The 22,249-nt window shown below is 38.6% G+C and overlaps 1 protein-coding gene across 10 annotated transcripts in view; it reads left to right on the forward strand.

Moving 5' to 3' along the window:
- lama2 (laminin, alpha 2) overlaps positions 1-22,249 on the forward strand; it is a 189,922-nt gene that overhangs the window by 141,164 nt on the left and 26,509 nt on the right. For 8 of the 10 annotated variants that reach the window (XM_044168817.1, XM_044168814.1, XM_044168820.1 and 5 more), the window contains 14 exons: positions 1,145-1,287; positions 2,533-2,631; positions 4,615-4,726; positions 10,454-10,616; positions 14,380-14,458; positions 14,551-14,682; positions 15,992-16,108; positions 16,367-16,530; positions 16,903-17,041; positions 18,333-18,435; positions 18,775-18,891; positions 20,247-20,429; positions 20,748-20,753; positions 21,522-21,676. In XM_044168817.1, coding sequence (XP_044024752.1) covers positions 1,145-1,287; positions 2,533-2,631; positions 4,615-4,726; positions 10,454-10,616; positions 14,380-14,458; positions 14,551-14,682; positions 15,992-16,108; positions 16,367-16,530; positions 16,903-17,041; positions 18,333-18,435; positions 18,775-18,891; positions 20,247-20,429; positions 20,748-20,753; positions 21,522-21,676 — 1,712 coding nt within the window. The remainder of the gene's footprint in view (positions 1-1,144; positions 1,288-2,532; positions 2,632-4,614; positions 4,727-10,453; positions 10,617-14,379; positions 14,459-14,550; positions 14,683-15,991; positions 16,109-16,366; positions 16,531-16,902; positions 17,042-18,332; positions 18,436-18,774; positions 18,892-20,246; positions 20,430-20,747; positions 20,754-21,521; positions 21,677-22,249) is intronic. The other 2 variants (XM_044168815.1, XM_044168821.1) reach the window with 1 other exon arrangement.

A 22,249-nucleotide genomic window follows, 5' to 3' on the forward strand; every position in this document is an offset into this window, starting at 1 on the left:
ATGTACTGCTCCGCTGACACACAGAACTTCAGCATCAAAAAGCCATGGTGAGTTTATGGTGACAGTAAGATTACTTTTTTGTCATCTACTTCTACCTTTACAGTAATATGTGTCATTATAAAAATCTAACATGCAAACTTCAACAAAGTAAACAATTTTGAGTGTCAGGCTAAAACATGGCTGAATCATCTCAACAAAGACTCAGTAATTCTCAAAGCAAACTTAAAGGTAGCCAAACATACATGATTGTAGTGACAGTCAACCAACCAGCGCCACAGAGAGCAGACAGTGATGGAAGTGAGGCTTTTTGTCTGTAATCACTCCTTGTACCAGTGTAGTACAGGATGTTTTCAAGCTGTTTGGAAGTTAGTGAATGCAGTCCTTCGTCACTGGGATTCTTTAATGGCTTGTATTTGAAAAGCAGTTATTAACTCAGCTACCACGTACAATGTACTGTACATTTACTATACCTGTTTGTGTGTATGCATGTGACTGCATGGATGCATTAGTGTATCTGAGTGTTGTGGTTTTGTCAGAGATTGATAGAGTAGAAATTGTTTTTATTTTATTTAATTTATGTTTGATTTCCCTTGTCAGAAATTTTAATTTCTGCAATAAATCAGCCGTGGGCTATAGAAGGAAGGAGAAATTCAAACACACATACACAAAAACCAGAAATATGTGAATGCCTATGTCTGAGTGAATTCCCTGGTGTGTGTGCTTGCGTTAGTGTGTGTTTTTAGCCTGCAGTGTGTGCTCATAATAGGTGCTTTTGCCTCTCTGTGGTGAATTTCATGCATCGGCAGCCCTGTCTTTCGGATGCCAGAGTCACTTAAACACAAAAACACAAGCAGTCACCATGATCACGCACTGATGTGTTTACAGACTCACAAATAAATCATAGAAACACACATTCATTAGTGAAAATACACATATGTGACTTCATTTTCTTTCTTCTTCTCTCATTTTCTTCCTCTCATTTTCCTTTGCCAAGTCAAAACTCAAACTGCAGAAGTTTCAACATGTACACACACCCACACACACTCACAAAACCAAGCAAACCATCTGTAAACCTCTCTGATAGATTTAGTTGGCCTTGTAACACACTAGAAGTGTATAACTGTGTTTATATTTGTTTCTCTAGCCTGTGATGATGAGTGCTCGGGTCTGTTGATCAGTGATATGGATCGCCTGTATCGCATCATCACTGATGTTACCCTGACCACACCCCTCCCACCGCCTTATAAAGTGTTATACCACTTCGAGAACATGACAGAGGAAGTCAAGGTAAAATCTGTCTCTGCCTGGTTGTTTTCAAGGATGTTTTCAATAATTTTTTAACTCATATCCCAATTCTAAATTATGTCATTACTTTCATTTAACTGAAGTTATCACTTTGTCTTTAACTGACCATTCCCTTAGCCCCACCCCCCTCAGTTACTGTTGTCAAGTTTTACATTTTAGCATGGCAAATGCAGTATGATAATGATAACAATGCCATATTTGCCACTCCAAATTCTTAGTAATATCCTTGATAGAATTTCAGATAGAATAAGACAAAAGCAGGCTTCTCACTTCTAGTCGGTTACCGTTGATTTGACTGACTAGCTGTCAGATTTTATCAGCTGTAGCTAGATAGCTAATTAAGCTAACTGGCTCCACCAGTTGGTTGAAATCACTCTCACTGGCTGACTTTTTAATGTTTCCAGCTGACTAATTTTAAAAGGAGAATCTTGTAAAAGGGGTGCTATAATATAATATTGTGCTAAAAGACTGAAGCTACATGTCCCAGGCAAAAAGTCTGCATCCTCACTAGTTTATGATTCATGTAGAAGACAGAAATAAAGTAACAGCATCTTTCTTGAATTGCAGTGTAGATAATTTCTACCATAACTCTGTTTGGATTATTAGTTTAAAAGTCTGTCCATATTTTTAAATAATCGCTGATTGGGGGAGGGGTTTGGCAAAAGGTCAGTTTGTTTGTTAGTTGTTTTGGATATACTTATTTCTTAGCAAACAACTAGGAACACTTCCAAAGAATAATTTGTGATTTTGATAGTAACTGAGCAACACTTGATAGTCCATTGAGATGGCTCACTCAACCTGTGCTAGTTAGAGGAACATTGTCATTACCATCTCGTAGTGAGCTTGTGTTATGAATTCCAACATCTTCATTTTTCTTTACTTGCCTCCTCCTCCAATACAAATCATCATTTGGGGCTGTTGAACATTTGCATTGTCAACAACATGATGCACACAGTGCTGTTAAACTTGATTAACACTTACCATGTTTCCAATGTATTGTGATAAGAAGTTATTATCATATTTACTGTGTAATAATTCCAATATATTGGGTTTTATCAGATGTTTTCTGTTTAATTCTTTCTTTCTTGCCTCCTGCCCTCCCTTGCTCATCCTCTTCTTTTTGGCTCTACAGCATAAAGCCAGGCAGTTCAAAAGCATAGCCTTGGGCCAAAATATGTCAGACATTTCTCAATGTAATTCCTTCATCTCTCTGTTTCTCTCCTGCAGCACATGCTGTCACCTCAGAAAGCTCCGGAGAGATTACTGCAACTGGCCGACTCCAACCTGGGATCACTCGTCGTTGAGATGGACCAGCTACACAGCAGGGTACAGTCACTTCTGTTTTTCTTTGGGCTCAGCTTTAGTCTCTGTCATTGTCGTCCTTGCTCTCTTTATCCTTCTTTCACCCTCTTTCTCTGTCTGTCTCTAACATAACAAGATGGAGCAAATATAGACTGCCACGGGGAGAGAGATCATAGTTTAGGGCACCACTTATATACAAAGAACAGCAAAGACAAGTCTAGGCTGTAGCCAGCTGCAGCATGCTGATTGACATAAAACCAGTACAGAAACCAATTCAACCATTTTTCCAGCGTGTTGATAAAGTGTCAGAGGGATATGTGACACATTTTAAAACAGAACTTGCACTTAACCAGCTGAGCATGAGTCTACAATGTGCTGGGACTATTTGGTCTGCAGAAGGATTAATCATAGACAAATTATGAGACAATGGACCCCTGGGCACCATACTTGGGTTAACCTGCTAGGGACCCCGGGGTAAAAATAAGATGCTGGTCCCCTATTGACCCCTCCATTCCTTTTGCTCTCTCTGTGAAATATGCAATACAACCTGGCCTCAGGTTTGCAGTGTGGTAATTTGATCAAACACAAATGAATTTAGAAATATTTTAGCACAAAACTGATGTAATGAAAGTTTCAAAAGTGGATTTTTGCATAGGGATCCTGTTCAAGACAGGGCTTTAGGATTAGAAAATATAGCATGCCCCACCTTAAATGTGCTCTCTAGAGTTTTCTTGTTAACAAACAAAAGTTATGGTTACATGTACTTGTTTATGCCACCAACTATCAATCAGTAGAATAACATGAAACCAACAGCAGGATGTGAATCCCGCCACCTGCACAAGTAGTGGTCAAAAATTCCAAAGGGCCCTTATCATGACAGTTTATATCGTATTTTTAATGGTGCATATTCCAAAACATTTTTTAATTAAATTAGCACAAACCAGTTAAAACAAAGTATGGCTGGAGCTTTTGGGGCCTCTGGAGTCCACTATAAAAGGACTTGGATGTAGATCAGGATTGGGATCAGGTCATCCCTAGTGTTGACTGAGTCTTGTGAATTTCCAACTAGAAATGTTAATAGTCACTTCAACCAGAGGCTCTTAGGGGTCCCTTAGGCCCCTGGGCCTGTGCCTGGTAGACCCATTTGGGAATCCACACAAGCTTGAAAGTATTTCAAATGAATCATTTTAATGCTTTTGTATCAAACATATTCAGTAAACATCTGAAAGCATTTCTATGTCTTTGCCCTCATACGGAATGTAAGAATCTATACAAACTTTTAGTTTTTTTACTTTACAATCTTTAGAGTCACAGATAGGTCTCAAAGACAAGTTAACCAAAATAGAAAAACACTTCTTGAGTAGAGGGGGTCTACAAGTGGTAGTGTATAGTGCCAAGTGGAGAAAAATTACACTCACATTCACACTGTCAAGCTACACCCTTTTAGGGACTGTGGCCATGACATTTGTTGACAGCAATGCTATCACTCACACCCCATCACACACATACTCACTCACAGACACCAGCTAAAATGATATAGCATGGTCTTGTCAAATCACAACAATAATTACCTGCTCTTTCTGTGTGTGTGTGTGTGTGTGTGTGTGTGTGTATTAGATTGAGTGTCTCTTAGGATGTGTTTTCATGTCTGTCAAAGATTCGTCCATCTCTCGTTTTCCTGGTCCTGTGTGGGGGGGGGGGTTAATGTGTGAGCTTGTGTTTTCTTTTTATGTCAATAATTCATCCATCTCTGTGTTTGTGTATGTTGTGGCATGTGAGTGCACATGTAAACAAGACAAACAGAAGGTAAACAAACTGGACTGCACACACACACAATAATATTGATGTGTGTGTATGTATGTATTGCCATCATTGTCATTCCTTTTTACATCTACTGTTAAGACCTCATCCCTCAGTCTTTTCCCTTCCTTCATTAGACAGAAGTCAATATGTTCACTTATTCAACACTTGTTTATTATTTTATAATCTGTTTGTGTGTGTGTTTAGGCCACTAAGGTGTCTGCTGACGGCGAGCAGGTTGAGGATGATGCTGACAGGATTCATAAACGAGCTGAGGACCTGGAGCAGTTCATCAGGGATACACTGCTGGGAGCTAAAGGTAGCAGAAATGAACACTATCTCTCCTCCATTAACTGCCTCCATATCCTGTCAACTGGGATTTTTGGATTTATCTGTCTACTGCCTCACTAGTTTCATCTGTTATTAGAGTGCATTGCATTATATTACATTATATTAAATGTAAGGGATCCCTGTGGGAAATTTGGCTTATTACATTAGAGGAGAATGGGATATATAAAAGAATATGAAAAGGTGAAAAAAGAAGCTAATGAAATGAATGATTATACTAACAGGACATATTAAAAAGCAGCAATTAAATAAAGATGTAGCATCTTCAGACAGACTTAGAATTGAATTGGATGTAAAAGAAATACTACAGTAAAAAAGTATTATTCCTATCAAGACTAGTTTCAGTGTTATTACCCAATATCCCCACAAAGCAGAGACTTTGTTGACCTACAGCCTGTATTTACACAATTCTATCAGGCCCACCTTTGAAGGAGAGACACATTCAAAGTGAGACAACAAAACATCTTTCTGCCTCCTTGCTAGCTCACTAATGGAAAACTTAGCTCAAACACAATGGCTGATGGGCCAGCGGCCAGCTACTGGTGCTCAGTGCCAGCTGCTGGTGCAGAGTGTTGCCTGAACAATAAAGACGGATGCAGCAGGCTTCAGCATCACCAACCATGGTGATACAGAATCACCTACCAAGATAATAGGGTGCAGTGATTCAGTTTATTTTATTTTGTTAGCAGCTAATTAGCAAGTAACTGTGCTAGTGCCCTGGGAGGTTGGCTGTATGTGGCAACAGAGAAACTGCACATGCAAAATGGTGTTTGCGCATTTCTCAGGTATAAACACTTGCTCTAACACAAATGTTAGCATGCATGCTATAGCAGAATCCTGCTACCATGAGTTCCCTTGGCTCTGAGACACACGCTGAGACAACGCTTGTAGGTAACGTGCTTTATTGTTTCCTTTTTCCACACACAAGTTTTCACCCAGCATCAGCAGTTCCTCCTGGCCGCGCCTCTGCTTGCCCTGCTATGGCGCTGGTTCAGCTGCTTCCTCATCTGCAAGTCTGTGCATAGAAAGACCAGTCTCCCTGGCTAGCTGTCGTGGCTCGGGTGTGTGTGTCCCAGGTCCAGCATGCTCCTGTGTATTTAGGGAGAGCATAATTAATCAACCAGTTTCAGCTGTGACAATTACCTCTCCCTGACGCTGTTCACCTGAGCCACTCCCCCACCTCGCCCTCTGCAGCTGATAGCTACCCATGCCCACCTCCACACATGCATATAGCCATGTTGCAGCATTTCATAATATTGTTGTGTTTCGGTCCACTTGATGAATGTAAGTCCAACACTGATTAGAGTGGTGAATCAAAACAATAAAGTTGCGGGCTGGAAAACCCAAACAATGAGCGGAAAGACGCTGAAAAGCTCTGTAAAGCTGAGGGGAACTGCATAGTCAGGTTAGGAGTCACAGTCAAACCTCTTTCACATACATGTAAAATATTGACTATAGCAGCTTTACGCTTAGCGGGTTATTTAGTTGTTCATCTGCAGTTTGATAGTAAATGAGTAGTAAATCAATTAATTCACTTACAAAGCCTTTTTGCAAGGTAAAATCCTCGCCATTTACACACTTGTGTGTTAAATTTCTTTATGCTTTTGTGTTTTTGTTTAGTCACAAACCACATATATTATATCCAAATATTGGATGTCAGTCCACAGCTTCAGGTTTTAATGCCGTCCTATAGCAGGATGCAATGTTCCAACTGGTGTAAAACATTCTCTCAGAGGCCGAACTTTGTGGTAGAGTCCAGATGGTTCACTCTAGCAGAGGTGGCTTCATACAGAGGACTTGTCTCGCTCTCTCTGCATGTGTAACTTGCAGATAGTCATTCACTTCAGCTTCAGTATCTTTTTGCCAGTGCAGCTGCAGCGTCTCCTCCATCAGCCCCTGCATCAATGGCTGTGTGACCAGCTTGTGATGTGTTTTTCTCCTTCGACATGTCAGCCACAGCCCTTACATATGCTCCACTGGAAAAGGTATCACTGAAGTCTAAAGGGGGTTTGTGTTTTGTGTAGTGATTCCAGGCCATCAGTGTCCTCCCATGTGGAAACTTATTTTGTCAGTGGACAAGAGTTGTGCAGTTCTTCTGTTCAAGCTGTCTTTTCACCATCTTCAGCCAGGAGTGCTACCTTGCAGGTCACCCTGACCGTTTTTGCTGGGATTGTTCAAGCTCTTCTTTAGTTGCTGCCAAGGCTCACCACATAAAAAAGGCATAGATCTTTCTTTTGTACACCCTCAGTTATTCCCCCTTTTCTCTTCTCTGCATTCCATATCACTGTTAAAGATGCAAAAAACTTGTGGATGTTGAAACTTTGCATCATTCTGAGAATGTTTAGGACTTCTCATTCATGTCATCTGAGTAATTGACTTAGAAGATGAGTTTAACATGGCCAAATTACAGCATAAATTAGCAAGTGAATGTTGTGGGTTGCCAAGCAGGGAATACTGGGAATACAAGGGGTTGGACCCAAACGCAGGCACAGAGGCTGAGCTGTTAAAAGTCAGTGATTTATTGGAGAACAAGAGGCTTACGTGGTGGTGAGGCAGTCCAAATCAGGCAAACACATCCGAATACCAGGCAGCAAATCCAAAGTCCAATCAGGCAGATAGTTCAAATACCAGGGTAGAAAGTCCAAAACACAAGAAAACACGCATGGAAGAAGACGAACTGGCAAAGATCAAAGGAAGAACACAGACTTAAATACACTCAGGTCCATTCTGCTTTGGTACAGAAACACGCAAGAAATCCTGGTGGCATGAGTGTAATCATAGTCCACATTGCTTGTCGTTCAGTGTGTTGTCCTCTATGTTTACTTTCAATATGTTCTCCTTTCAAATTGTTAAGACTAAAAAATCTGTGTATGTTGGTGGAAATAGTTGTATGTTGTATGTATGAGGAGTCTTGTGATTGTAAATTTCAACAATCTCTAGGTCTCTTTCCAACTTAACTTTAAGTCACTTAACCCTGGACATCTCTAGTTGAGTCTTAGTTGGATTTAGCAGTTTAGCAGTTTGTTTTAAGTTACTTTTAAGTAAGTCTCCCTACCCCACTCTGATGTGGGGGGGGGGGGGAAGTGCTCTTAAACTCTGTAATTCAAATAATTAGTTATTTTGATTACCATTATGAAATTTGGTTGTCTTCTGGGATGAAAAGAAAGTTACCAAACCGACACATTCTGACTGGCTGTGATGAAACTGTCCTCTCCTTGTTGTTGCTCCTAGTTCTCTGGCCCTCTGCCTAATCACAGTGTGATTATGGTTGTGTGCATGCGTGTGTGCGTGTGTGTGTGTGTGTGTGTTTTCTGAGAGGGGGACAGAGAGCAAAAGAGTGTGTGTCGTAGCTCACTGGATGATTGAGAGTAGTAATTAGAGACTTAATTAGTGGCTATCACAACACACACACAAACACCACATACACAACCACTGGTGCAGATGTGCACACATTCATACAACTATGCACACACACAGCCATACACAGACACACACGCACACACATAATGAGGCAAGAAAATACTGTACACACTTTCCTCAGTGTGTGTTCCCATGTTTACTAGATACCATAATATGATTCCATCCACGTTTTAAGTGTTTAATTGGCTTTTAAATCCCACTATGTAATTATATGGCTGTGACACACACACACACACACACACACACACTCCCAGACACACAGACTCACACACACATGTGCATATACAAATGAAGCATGCGTGCACATACACATATGCAGTGCAGCTGTTCATTAGCATGATGGCTTTAGTTCTGTCTTGGCTCTAATCACATCATGTTTACATTTCAAATAAGAAGAAATGCTGCATTGCCACAACCACACACATATACACACACACACACACACACACAGGCCCACCCACCTACAAACACAATATTTAAGTTTCAACTTGCTTAAATCATACCACGTTTACATTTCAAATGAGAGAGGAACAGACCATCACTGCAGACACACACACACACACACACACACACACACACACACTCCTCATTAAGTTCCAGCAGTTTGAGTATTATTCAAATGAGCCTTGGAGTGTTTTAGTGCAGTTTCATCATTGATTGGTTTGAGATTTCACTGTCTTTAATTTGATAAAAGCAGGGCAAACATGAAGTCTGCCAAAATCACTGACTTTGACTGATGTTAAAACAGTTTGTGTGTGTTTGTGTGTCTCTGACTCACTCTCAGCGTGTGTCTGTGTTTAAAATGTGTGAAGATCAAATGGTGTGATTTAGTCTTTCTTTCAGTTTGAGCCATAAAGCTGAGACATGACAGTAGAGTCCACAGACAGAATGTCTATCAGGGCTGTATACTGCATGTCTGTATACTGTTAATATAGCTTTTATTAATTTTTATTTATATATATATATATATATTTAAACACATCTATACATACTGTATCTGTCTTCATACTGTGTATAGATGATTTCAGGTAAACAATAGCAATGTTGTTCCCAATATTTCAATATCTGGTTTTTAGCCGTTGCCTGTGTCAGTGAAACAGCAACACAATCCATAATATTTTTCATCTATTTTTAGGTTAGACTTTCTTAACAGCCCAATTAATTCATCATTTCAGTCGGTTGATCAGTCCACCACTTTGGTCCTAACTATTGGATGGAGTGCCCAGAGGATGAATCGTACTGACTTTAGTGATCCCCTGATTTTGCACCACAATGAGGCTGGCATTTGTGGTTTTGAGTGAAATATCTCAAACTATTGAAGTCCCACTCAGGATGAATTCTAATGGTGACCCCTTAACTTTTCATCTAGCGCTAACATCAGGTCAAAATTTCACTTTGCCCAGTACTTTGCTTTATGGCCAAATACCTGCAAAACTAATGACATTCCCATCAGTTGTGTTTAGTGCTAATTAGCAAATGTTAGTGTGATAACATACTAAACTAAGATGGTGATAATGGTAAGCATTAAATCTGCTAAATATCAGCATTTATTTATAGTTAGCATTATCATTGTGGGCATGTTAGCATGCTGATGTGAACATTTATCTCAAAGCACCACTATGCTAAAATATAGCCTTACAGAGCTGCTAGCATGGCTGTAGAATGAAATAACTATATGTTATGTGAAAGGAGTTGCTTGTAGTGATGAACCCACAGAGCATTATAACCACTCTCTTTCAACCCTGTTTGCAGCCAGCTGTTGCCAACCCCTAAAAACCCACTGTACACTACCTGCACAGCACCAAACAGCAGACGGACACTGTTAACTACTAGCTTAGAAAGAAAGTTGATCATCAAACAGCTAAAAACCCAGACTTTTTTCTCAGGAGTTGGTAAAAAAACAAAACAGTGTGTCAATAGTGGACTATTGGAATTAATGGCTAACATGTAAACTATTACAACTTTATATGGTGATAATAAGTCAGGGCAGTGTGTCTCTCAGCTTGTTTTGAAGTTTCTCTGCACTCAAGTGGCCAAAAAGTAGATTACTGAATGCAGGTTTAATTAGCAATCAGGGCAACTAAAATAAAAGCTAATTATAGTAAAGACACTTGAGGGATTTAGACCTATACTTTTCCATCGTTTTTACTGTTGATGAATAGTAATGAAGTGGAATTTAACCTGGAATAGAATTTTTCTTTCAGCACTTGTATGAATGCAACAGCATGAACTGAATCAGTCCATCTTCAGCAGTCTTTCTGTGCGTCTGTGTGTCCAGATCTCCAGTTGAAGGCTGCCGAGTTGAACCAGACTTTCTCGCGGAGAGATGGAACTCCAGACAAAAGCCTGAAGGAGATGAAAGAGGAGATCCAGGCCATGCTAGCCGAGATGAGAAAACGACAGCTGGGAGGGCAGAAGAGCATCGCCGAGGAGGAGATGGAGTATGGACACACACTCACTCACACACACACACACGCAGGTCATGTATCTTCCTCCTACACACAAAAAACCCCACAGATTTTGAGAAAGCATATACAAAAAGCAAACAGACCAGTCTTTGTCTCAGACACAACTGAGTGCGCACACACATTTCTGAGTATGCACACATATATGATGAGCAAACCATAGGTGTAAATTTCTTGATGAACAGAGTAGAAATATGGCAAGAAGAGTATTTGGAGATAGGAAAAAACTGAGCATCTTCTGCTGTTGTGCACTTTCTTTTGTTTTAACGTTTTGTGGTTTTTGTTGTTTAGAGTTGTTGTATTAAGGGGTTGTTTTTGTGTTTTCTTTTTTTTTTGTCTTGTTGGTTGATTTCATTGTTTGCATGGAACCACATTTTTTTCACCTGTTGTTTTGTTTTTTATATTACTTTTTTTTTTGTTTTCACACATACCTGTATGCTAATGCATTCATCTTGTGTGTCTTAGGTTGCCTTTGTCCCTGCTGGGATTCAATCCCACTTTTCCATGTTCTTGCTTGTTGTTCTGCGTGGTGTTTCCCCACAAGACATTCACTTTCGCTGAACTTGCACAATGAGAGAGAGAAAGAAGACAGAAGTGGAATATGCATAAAATTCACCTTAATAAATCAATATGTAAAAACACTTTTACCTGCATACTATAAAACATTTTTAACTGTCTTATGAGTACATTTTTACACTAGCAAAATGACAAACATAACACAATGAATGCAATTTTTTCCTCCAAACCATGTGTACATTTTTTCTTAACATTTTTAAATGCATGTCACACATATTTGGATGTATTTTTCCTAGCTTTCCATGCAACCAATATTTTTTTTACATTATGAAAATTAGTTAGCAGTCTCTTGAACCCTCTGTCAGTTATGTTATCATTGCCTTTTAGGTGTTAAAGTGCAGAATCATTTAAAAAGTATGCACTGTTACCTATTATTGATATGTAACTTTGACAGAAATGAATGCAGACTTGGTGTTTACTGTTATATAAGTTTCAAGAGTCAATTAGAGTCTAATTGATTTTCATATCATACAGAAATGAATAGAGCTCAGTGGATGCCTGGAGTAGTAGAACAAATATAACAACACCACACAGCATTGTTTGCAAAATGGTTAGCTGTGATGTAGAGTATGCATGATTTGTAGTACAGTAAAAAGGTTAAATCATGCAAACCACTGGTCCTTAAATTCCTTTCTTTCATTCATTGATTTCTTGATATTTTTATTTTTTTTTGTCACAGGAGACATTAGGAGTAAATACCTTCCATTGAGCAGACATCTGATTGCTACATATCCTAAATCCATGAATTTCTGCTGATGTTTTAACAAAGTGTTTCTCACTTTGTCGCTCTCACTTTCTTTCTCTCTCTCAAGGCATTTGATGAAATTAGAAATCTACTCTCTTCATCCCCCCTCCCCCGTCTGTCTCTTTCAGCAGTAAATGTTGACGAGGTCGATGAGTTAATTAAAAGTACTGTATCGCCGTAGGGGTAGAAACAGAGAGAGACATGCGAAGAACGTGTAGTGAGAAGGAAAGTCACTGAGGGAGAGGAGAACAACTGATAGATGGACAGGGAGTTGTAGTGGGAGAGAGTATGAGAATAAGAGAGCCAAAGAGAAATTGCCGTTGCCACTGAATGACTTGTCTGTCAGTCTGCGGTTGATTATTTTACTGAACCCTGAGGAGAGATTTCAACCAGAGCAGCAGAGAAAAACACAAGCATCAACAAATGTTGAAGGGATGCTTCAGCAAAATGAACAAAGCTGGCACAGTTATGAGTTTCATATTTTCTCATATTTTATATATTTTCAGTATGTTGTTAGTCTGAAAAGTTTGCGTACATGCTGCAAATTTGACTTTTCATGTACTGTATTGCTATACTGTATATTGTGATGTTGTAAAAGTCAGTTGGGTAATGGTTAAACTCCCCTTCCATTTGTTATATTCTGTTTTCTTCATGCTATTCCCCACAGGGTTCATTAAAGTTTCATCAAACCCAATCATTACCTTGCATATATCCCCAAAACTGTGTGAAATTGTCCTCTGAGTGATGTCAACTGGAGGACACTAGATCCTTGTTGTCTTAATTAATGCTGAAGGTGAAAAATAAGGCTCTTTAAGGGGCGCTATGGTAAACATATGGTTATTAAACTGTTTTAAATACTTCCAAAGTGCGAAAGCTTTCTAAAAATGTATGTTTTGAGCTAAAGGCTGAATTGCAAACCTTGACGAACAGATCAAATAAAGAGCCTGCGAGTTCAGCCAATCAACTCGAGTCCAGTGCTACATTCACATGGCATACTTTTTTCACTGCAACATATATCTAATGCACCATTTTCATAATGGCAGTGTACTTAAGGGCCGGGTTATGTTAGCAAATAACTAGGTTGTACAACATGCCGTCCGACCACAACAGAAGGCAAAAGTTTTTATACTCTGTTTTTGAACAGTCACACTTGAAGGTGGTGTGTAAAGCCTGCCTTCATAGAGACTGCCTTCACGTAATAATTGTTTAAATCTGGGGACAACAGCACACATTTTCAGACATTCATAGTGCTGCACTCAGTTGTACACAAAGTGACAAAAGTAGTTGTGTAAAGAATGAAAGTGGGCTTAGTGGGAGTTTGCACCCTGCCAACTTTCTCACCTCCACACAGCTTGCCAATGAATGTTGGATCGACAGTTTCAAAAAGTTGACAGAAATTTTACGCAACCCCTCCAGCTCTGATGTTGGAAAGGGGTGGAGGGGTTTTCAAAGCTGTTCGACCATCCCATCTAATAAGCACTTGTGATGCCGTATACTGACCCCTTAAGCCATCGGTGATCCGCTTATTCTTTTGCTGCATGCTTGCTGCCACACCGCTCGCCTGAAATCTATCTTTCCCTAGGCAGAAAAATTATTATCATCACTCCCCATTCCCAGCTGTGCTCAGCTAGTTGTCTCCATGTGGGCAGTGACGAGGTCAGAGCTAAGATGCCAAATATCAACGCTGTAAATATTCACATCATAATCCATTCCACGTGAGTTGGCTGACTGGACTATAGTTAGGGTGAGAAAAGCATAACAAAACTGTGAATAATTGATGAAATACCCCTTTAACAAAACCTAATGACTGTTTGAAGTTCCTTTTTTTGTCACAGCTGTACTCTCTGAATAGTTGTATTGTCAGCTCTGGGTATCTGTATCTGCATACTGGATGTAATGCCAAATTTATGCCTTAGAATATCTTCTTCAGACACACAAACTGATAAGGCCCGTGTCTGCAGTGGTTAGGTTTCAGTTATCCATTAGAGTCTCGCTCATTGCCAATTTTATCTGTTGCTGTTATTGATATAGCATGCCATGCTGCAGTGTACATTAGCACATGTTGCTTCACCCGTCCGCCCAGTCACATGCAAACACGCATTAGTGTGAAAATATTTTAAATGTTTTACACTACCACAATTTAATCCAATTTAGCCTGAGGGGTCAATAGAAGAAAATCGGTTTCATTGGAGTATTTCAACATTCAGTCATATGGAATGATTATTGTCTTCGCGCTAGCAGAGGCTCTGTCATGCATCACAATAACTCTCCACTTCTCTCCTCTCCTCTGTGAATTGTTGCATTCATATCTACTAACTTATTCCATGGTTCTACTTTTGTAATCCATGAATAACACTGTGTTAAATGACCAAAATATAAATGTAAATATTCTAATCCATCCCTTCCTCCTCCTTCCAGCCTAGCAGAGGAGTTGTATCAGAAAGTGAAGAGATTATTTGGCGACCCCCATCAGGCCACAGAAGACCTGAAAGCAGAGGTAATTATAACTTCTAATCTTTACTCCTTTTATGTCTTGGATGTCCCTAAATTAATGACATTAACTTAATGCTTCCCCATCTGCTTCCTTAGATAAAAGAGAAGCTCTCAGACCATGAAGGGAAGCTCCAGGAGGCCCAGGATCTACTCCACTCTGCCCAGGGAAAAATGAGGCAGGCTGGCTCACTGGCTGAACAAAACCAAGCTAACCTCACAGCCCTGGAGGTACAAACTCACACACATCCACACACATGGACAAGCATGTTCCAGGCTTTAAGTGTTTTCTGTGGAGAGTGACAAGGTGACACTAAACATTAACTGTCTATTGTTATGTTAATATAATCCATGTGAGTTGGCTGTCTTATATGACATTAGTTTTTAAATGAGTAACAAGTGTTGAGTTATGGATAACTGTTTTGGGGGTATTGAGCCCAATTTACTTGTGATTACCTAAGAGTATTTAAACTTTTGGGGTTGGTCTCCTAAAATGAAAACATCCTAAAATTCAAAAGAATCATAAAGAGTGGGATCATTTAACCATCTATTCATCTCAGACAGTGATCTTATTTATATTCTTATTTTCCTTTTGCATATGATTCATCATAAAGGAAAGCTCACAGGCAGCACCGATACCTAACAGAGCAAAACAACAAGCATTTTTCAGGAAGATTATTATACATGTCCTAGAGGAAGCATTCTGCAGCAATCTCACACACACATATACAGTACACTATCTTATCATTCTCTTTCTTTTTCTTTTTTAATATCTGTCTTTGTCTTGCCCAGACCTTGCAGTCTTTTCCTCTAAAAAGAAAAGCTTTATGCAGTGAAGAAAGTAGAATACGCACACAACAAACTGGGGTTATACTGAGTTCACACGTTATTTAATCAAATCACTAATTGTGTGTCCCTAGTGTCCTCTAACTGTTGTTATTATTTTTAATAACTGGAAATCCTTTTACCATAAAGAGGTTTTTACAACAACAAAAAATAATAATTTCTCCGAATGATTGCTCTGTCAGTATTATGGGTTATTATTAAGTTTTTCATTTAGATTTGACTTCAGCGAACTGACCAAAATGTAACATCCACACAGATTCTGACACAGACTCTTCCTCATACTATCTATGCATTATGGATTAAAAACTTCATTAAATGCTCATTTTGAGGCATTTTTTTGTTTGTAAATTGTGATAGAAATATATTTATTGACGAAAAAGAAGATTGGTATGATCACACAGGCAAATGGAAAGACAAGGAGAAACTTTGTCCATGAAAGTTTGCATGTGAAATATACAATCCACCACATCATCCCAGAAATGCTATTGGGCTGTCACCAGGCACTTGCTGTGGTTGTATGTTCATTAGAGCTGAAACGATTAATCACATGACTTGGAGCTTTAGCACATTGTAATGGGAATTTTTAACTATTATGTGACATTTTATAGACCAAACGATGAATCGATTAGTAAAGTCCTAATGTTCATCGCATCAGAATCGTGTGCAGCTATTGATCCTGGTTTGTTTTGTGCAGAGGAAGCGCTCTGCAGTGAGCGGAGTGAAACAGGAAGCACAGGATGTCCTTGGTGAAGGAGAACGTCTACTGGAGGAGGCAAACCAGCTTTCTGACAACATCAACAAGGAGATGGAGGTACTAAAGTCAACCTCTGTGTTTTGAATTTGTCTCTTTGCTCTGTTAAATTCTTCAATTAAAATAATTTTATTGGCATGAAATACATAAGTACTACATAAAATAATCAGCAAGGATATTACCATGGACATGGCAATATGGTAGCAGTAAATACTAACACAGAAAGTGATTTGAATGGCTCAGTCCTTTTTTTTTTTTTTCAATCTCCACTCCACATCACCAAGCAAAGTGAGCAAAGCCTCTGTTTTCTGCCTGTAGGACTTGGAGGAGATGGAAAGGGATCTGGATCCTCTTCATGTCCAGCTGGATGATAAAGTCAGTCGCCTCACCAATGGTTTAAGTGACGGCAGCCTGGCTAATCACGTCCACGATGCAGAGGAACATGCCAAGCAGCTGAATGAATCTGCTGCCATTTTGGATGGGTAAATATAAACACATTACCACGCATTTGTACATGTTTGCAAGTAGGTAAATGGCATGTAGGATTTAGATTGGGCTAAAACTAGTAGATTAATTATTTTTTCTTGTTGTCTTACTGACAAAAATAATAACTTTAAAGACTGTACTGTATTTGCGGTAGAGGTGTTACTGCAGAAATTTGAGAAAAGTGCAAACCGACTTCACGATCACTGAGTTCAATAACATATACTGTATGAGGTAATGATGGTAAATGTTGTGTCTTAAGAGTGTTCTGCATTTAGGTTTTCATTACTTAACAAAATGTGTGTATAGCATATCAAAAGGGAAATAACAAATTGACATGTTTCTCTCTTTTGTCCTCTCTCTCTTCACAGTATTTTGGCTGAAGCTAAAAATCTTTCCTTCAATGCAACAGCTGCCTTCAAGGCCTATAGCAACATTAAAGCAAATGTCGATGCAGCGGAGAAAGAGGCAAAGGCAGCCAAACAGAGGGCAAGTGAGGCACTGGCACTGGTAAGTGGACACGTATACCAACACACACACAAACACAGGCACACACCTATTGACTAGATTCAAAATAGGAATTTCTTACTTCTGTTCATAACAGCTGTTTCCTTCAGAGTTTCAGGAAGTATCCCAATATTTTTATTATGTATAATTCATTATGAGACATCCTGTGCCTGATTAGTCTCCTTTTCCATGTTTTCCAATACTTTCTCTAGTGCATGATTGTGAACAGCAAATATTCCCTACCAAAAGAACTGTACAGGTATATTTATGCTATATGCGATCCACCTCTCATTCAGGTACTGCATATAAACTGTAAATACCAAGCACAAGCATCTAGCTATCCAGACAATGAAAGTGTACTTTCAGCACAAGAGGTGGTTGTGCGCGTGTGTGTGCGTGCGTGTGTGCGCGCACATGTGCGTGTGTTCGGCCTTGTGTGTGTGTTTGTGCATTGCAGTAACAGTAATGTAAGCTCGGGCTCTCCATTAGTCATGGCTGAGAGATCAAAGCACTTCTCTGTCCCTCTTCTTCCTTCTTTTTTTCCCCCTCTCCCTCTTTCATTATCATGACCACACACACCTGAAATCTCCTTTTTCCTTCCTCTTTCCTTCTTTTATTTCTTAATTTATTCGTTTTTTTCTTTTTTCCCCGTTCTTGTCCTTGTTTCACACTTTTTTTCTTTTCAGTTCATTCTCCATTTGTTTGCTTTTGTCTTGGTTTCATTCATCTTCTTTGATTTTCTTTCTCCCTTTATTCTATTATAGTTTTGTTTCCTCTTTATTCTTTCGAACTTTTTGTCCTGTGTGTCAATTCATTTATTTGCCATTTTTTTCAGATTTTTCTGAACATTTTACCCGTTTCTTCTCGACTCATCCCCCTTGTATGCATTTATTCACCTATGTGTCTTTTCTTTCTATATTTAATTTTTTCGTTTCCTTTGGCAAGAAAGAGGTAAAGAGCAGAAGAAGAAATGGCAAAAAAAAAACAGGGAAGAGAAGCAAAGAAAGAAAGAAGGAGTTGAAGGTGGAGAGTGAATGTGAGGAGGAGTTAAGTCTGCAGAATGCCTTTCTTAGAATATCATTTAGCAATGCAAAGTAGTGGTGCTTTGATCTTACAGAAAGGTAGTATGCAGATTACTGCACCTTTTTATGTGTCACGAAACATATTTCATGTGTGGGATCAAAATTTTTCTGGAAGCATTTTTAGTGAAGGCATGTTAAGTCACAGATTTTTGCACTGTTACTCTGTGTGTGTGTGTGTGTGTGTGTGTGTGTGTGTGTGTGTGTGTGTGTAGGCTTTAGGTCCAGAGGTCCCAGTAAAGGAAGCAGCTCAAGGTGCCCTTCAGAAGAGTCACAAACTGCTAAACCAAGCTAAACAACTTCAAAATGATGTCAAAGGTAACCATAAGTGTGTGTGTACAATAGATTGCATACAGAACATATTATATATTGCATGCAATGGACAGTATAAGGATATAGTTAGGCTACTAATTGTTGTACAAGAAACTGTAGTCTATAATGGGATTACAGTAATGATATAAAAGATATCATATATACATATATATTAAGTGATATGACTTTTATTCATTTGAAACAGTTTATCTGCTATCAATGTCACTCTTCATTTACCTTACTTTGACTTACTGTCAGTCACTCTTCCCCATAAGGGTGGTGAGGGAAGTGTTTTTATTAGTAGGCAGCCTTCCGTCATCATCATAATTGTGTGTGTGTTTGTAGAGGATGCAGATAGTGTGGCCAGGCTGAAGGGCAGAGTTAAAGCAGCGAGAGACAAAACCAAAGACCTGCTGAAAGCTGTCAATGGAACCATGGCAACGCTCAAAGCTATCCCCAATGGTATGACTGCACAAATACAGTGTGTGTGTGTGTGTGTGTGTGTGTGTGTGTGTGTCCGCGCGCGTAGGAGAGAGATAAAGAGAGAGTGGATCAATATCACTGTGCTGATAGAGGTCAGTTGCTCTGGTAAACTCAACTTGACACATGTCAGTACTCACAAAACACACACAGACACACAGAAATGCACTGCAGTGATAGTGAGGTTATTGAACCACAGTGGATACACATGGTTGTGTTTGGATCAACATGCGGAAAACTGTTAAATGTAACTTCTATAAAATGTAAATGGATGACCTAGAGGTTTAACACAACATGCTAAATTCAAATCCCAGTGAGTAAGTTCAAAATAACACTACCGTAACAGCAACGGTCAGATTCCTAGAAACTAAAAGATCTTCTGACACTGAACTGCATCAAAAGAAATTACTACTGAGTAAAATACTGAGATGAAGTGACCTTTATGCACTCTCCATACTACAAGGTCCTGATGTCAGTTGTGTTTCAGGAGTCAGAAAGATAGTTTGATTTATCATATAGAACATCCTTGAAAAATTAGTCTAGTGTGCATAGATTAGACGTACAACAGACCAAAACTGAAGATACAGTAAATCCCACACTACATACTAATATTATACTAGTATAAACTATGTTCTGCTCTGCGTAGTATAATATTTTGGCAGTTAATATACCAAAAATTAATGTGCTTTACAATTTTATAGAAGAGGAAATTATATAAAATGTGTGTCAATTATTGAAAGTTTCAAATTTGGAAACTTAAAGGTAAGTATGCATTTTGTTCATAGGGGTTCTCTCACTGCCAACAACAATTTGTTTTAAATATTTCCGATTGTGAGTAGCTCCTCAATTTCTGTTGTACATTGAGGCAATATTTAGTTTAGAGAAATGTTAAATTAGAATAATTATGTAGTATGAACCTGTGACACAGCTCAGATCTATGTATGTGATGCAGTGTCAGTTCAAAATGGTTTAGAATTAAAGTCTGACAGACTACTGCATTAGTGCCACTTCCTGCCTCCATATCTGACCCAAGATGTATCTTTCGTTTTTCAGTTCACATTACCCCCATTGTTAACTAAACAAAGCAAAAACAACAAAAATGTGTATTCATGCATACTTGTCATTAGAATCAGTTCAAGCTAGAAATGTCTCATAGAAAACTGCTGTCACACTGATCATTTCCAACATAAATATTTCTAAAAAATAAGCTTCATCATATTCATCATTTTGACTGGACAATATACAGTATATCATATCATCATCAATAATGCTAAACCACTGATTATTGTATGTAATTTGTATATGTGTATGTCTGTATTTTTTACATTCTTTGACAGACACAGCAGCTAAGCTAGCAGCCACAAAAGCTATAGCAGCAGATGCTAACGCCACGGCCATAGACGTCCTGGAGCGCCTTGGGGATTTGAACCTACGACTCCATGGCCTACACGCAAACTACAGCGAGCTTGAGGACACTGTCAATGCAGCCAATCAGATGATCCAGGACCCTGAGAAAAACAGTAAAGTTTACTATTGGCTAGTTAGATAGTAACATAGTCTAGTACTAGTAGTAATAAGTAAAAGCAGCAGGAAAATCTTGTATTTTGGGTAGTCTAGTCAAAATTTTTATTTATTTTTTTTTTTGGCTCATTTAGCATTGGCTAATTAAATTACTTACTTACTTAATTACTTACTTAATTTTGGGTTTTACCTCCTAAACATTCTATTTTCATCAACAAAGGAATAACAAAACCTTGAAACTCATAACACATAAATTGGTAAATTCAACCAAAACCTGATATTTTTCTCCCTGTCTCTCTTTTTTTCAATCCCCACAGCCATCAGTATGTATATTTCACTTACCTTAATATAAGCATTATTATTACAAGTGGTGCACCAATGCCATGTTGTAATTACCAAGTAATGATGAGAGTACTGTTACCTCCCTGCCAGCACACATTTCTAGACATTTGTAGGCTTTGCTTATTAAATAATTTGCCAGGATATTTTAAATCACCACGTAAACACTGTATCATCGAAAGCATTGTGTTAATGTGGTAATTTGGGCTTAACCAATATCAGCAATGTCAAAATGATCGGATTTCAACAACAGTATTGGAGCACCACCCATTAGTTGTATGACCATCTTTAATAGCCATACAGTAAAAAGTAGTTGCTTCTAATATTGCCTCCGTTCCGCTCTGCTCGAGCATGAGAGCTCTGCACATTGCAAAGCATGGAACTCTATTTTTTTTATTTCTAGCTCTCTTTTTTTTCTGTCCTTCCAAATTTTTCTCTCTTCTCTTCCAGTTTCAAGCCTTTACAACATATGAAAGTAAATAGTGTAGTAAAGGTCCTCTTTTGAATGCTGAGCTATGCTAATTGTTCGGCTCTCACTGGCTTGTCCATCTTTCTCTGTCTTTCTCCATATTTCTCCTCCTTCTTTGAGTAATATCTGTGATTTCCTCAGCTGCCATTATTCGTCATCCTTTCCTCTCTCTTCACGTGCTAGCTCTCCACACTCTCTCAGCTATAATACGCTGTATTGTATTAACGATAACAAGTACTGTACTGTTCTGTATCACTACTGTACTTTATGTCTCTCTCCTCAGTCCACGCTGCAGGAGCTAAAGTGAAGGATTTAGAGGATGAAGCTGACAGGCTGTTGGAGAAGCTGGAGCCAATCAAAAAGCTGCAGGACAATTTGAGGCGAAACATATCGCAAATCAAGGAACTGATCAACCAAGCCAGGAAACAAGCTAACTCAGTAAGTTGTCAACACACTGACATGTACAGCTGTCAGTCTGATCATATTTAAGGAGAATTAAGTGTATGTTTTTAAATTTAAATCATAAATTTATGTAAATTTACCTTTGTATCACATTGCATTATATTATGAAGTTAATGTCTTGTGCTGTTTTTATTTTTTGTGTATTTATGCTGTACTTCCTTTATTTATGCTGGTCATTTCTTTGTAAAAGTGAAAGACTAATTTCTTCTTTTCTTTCAAAACATTATTTTCCATTACACTAGTTTAAGGCTTCTTTTTATGATCTGAGGTATAAATTTTGTACCAAATATTTTCAATAATTTTCTAAAAATGTGAGTGAAATATATTCTGTAAATAAAATAGGCAATTAAAATACCCTACTTATTCAAATAGTCAGTTTTGGTAACATTGGCAACGTATTAAAGTTACAGCAAGGTTTACGGCAAACGTTGGAAAGATGCTGCCCTAATTTTTTATCTAAAGCCATGAAATTTGTATGACACTACATATAAGTCAACAGCAGACACCAGAGTAACTTTAACCCAGTTTTGCATTAGTTTTGTTTCTAAC

This window comes from Siniperca chuatsi, linkage group LG16, assembly GCF_020085105.1.
Source record: "Siniperca chuatsi isolate FFG_IHB_CAS linkage group LG16, ASM2008510v1, whole genome shotgun sequence".
NCBI lineage: Eukaryota > Metazoa > Chordata > Actinopteri > Centrarchiformes > Sinipercidae > Siniperca > Siniperca chuatsi.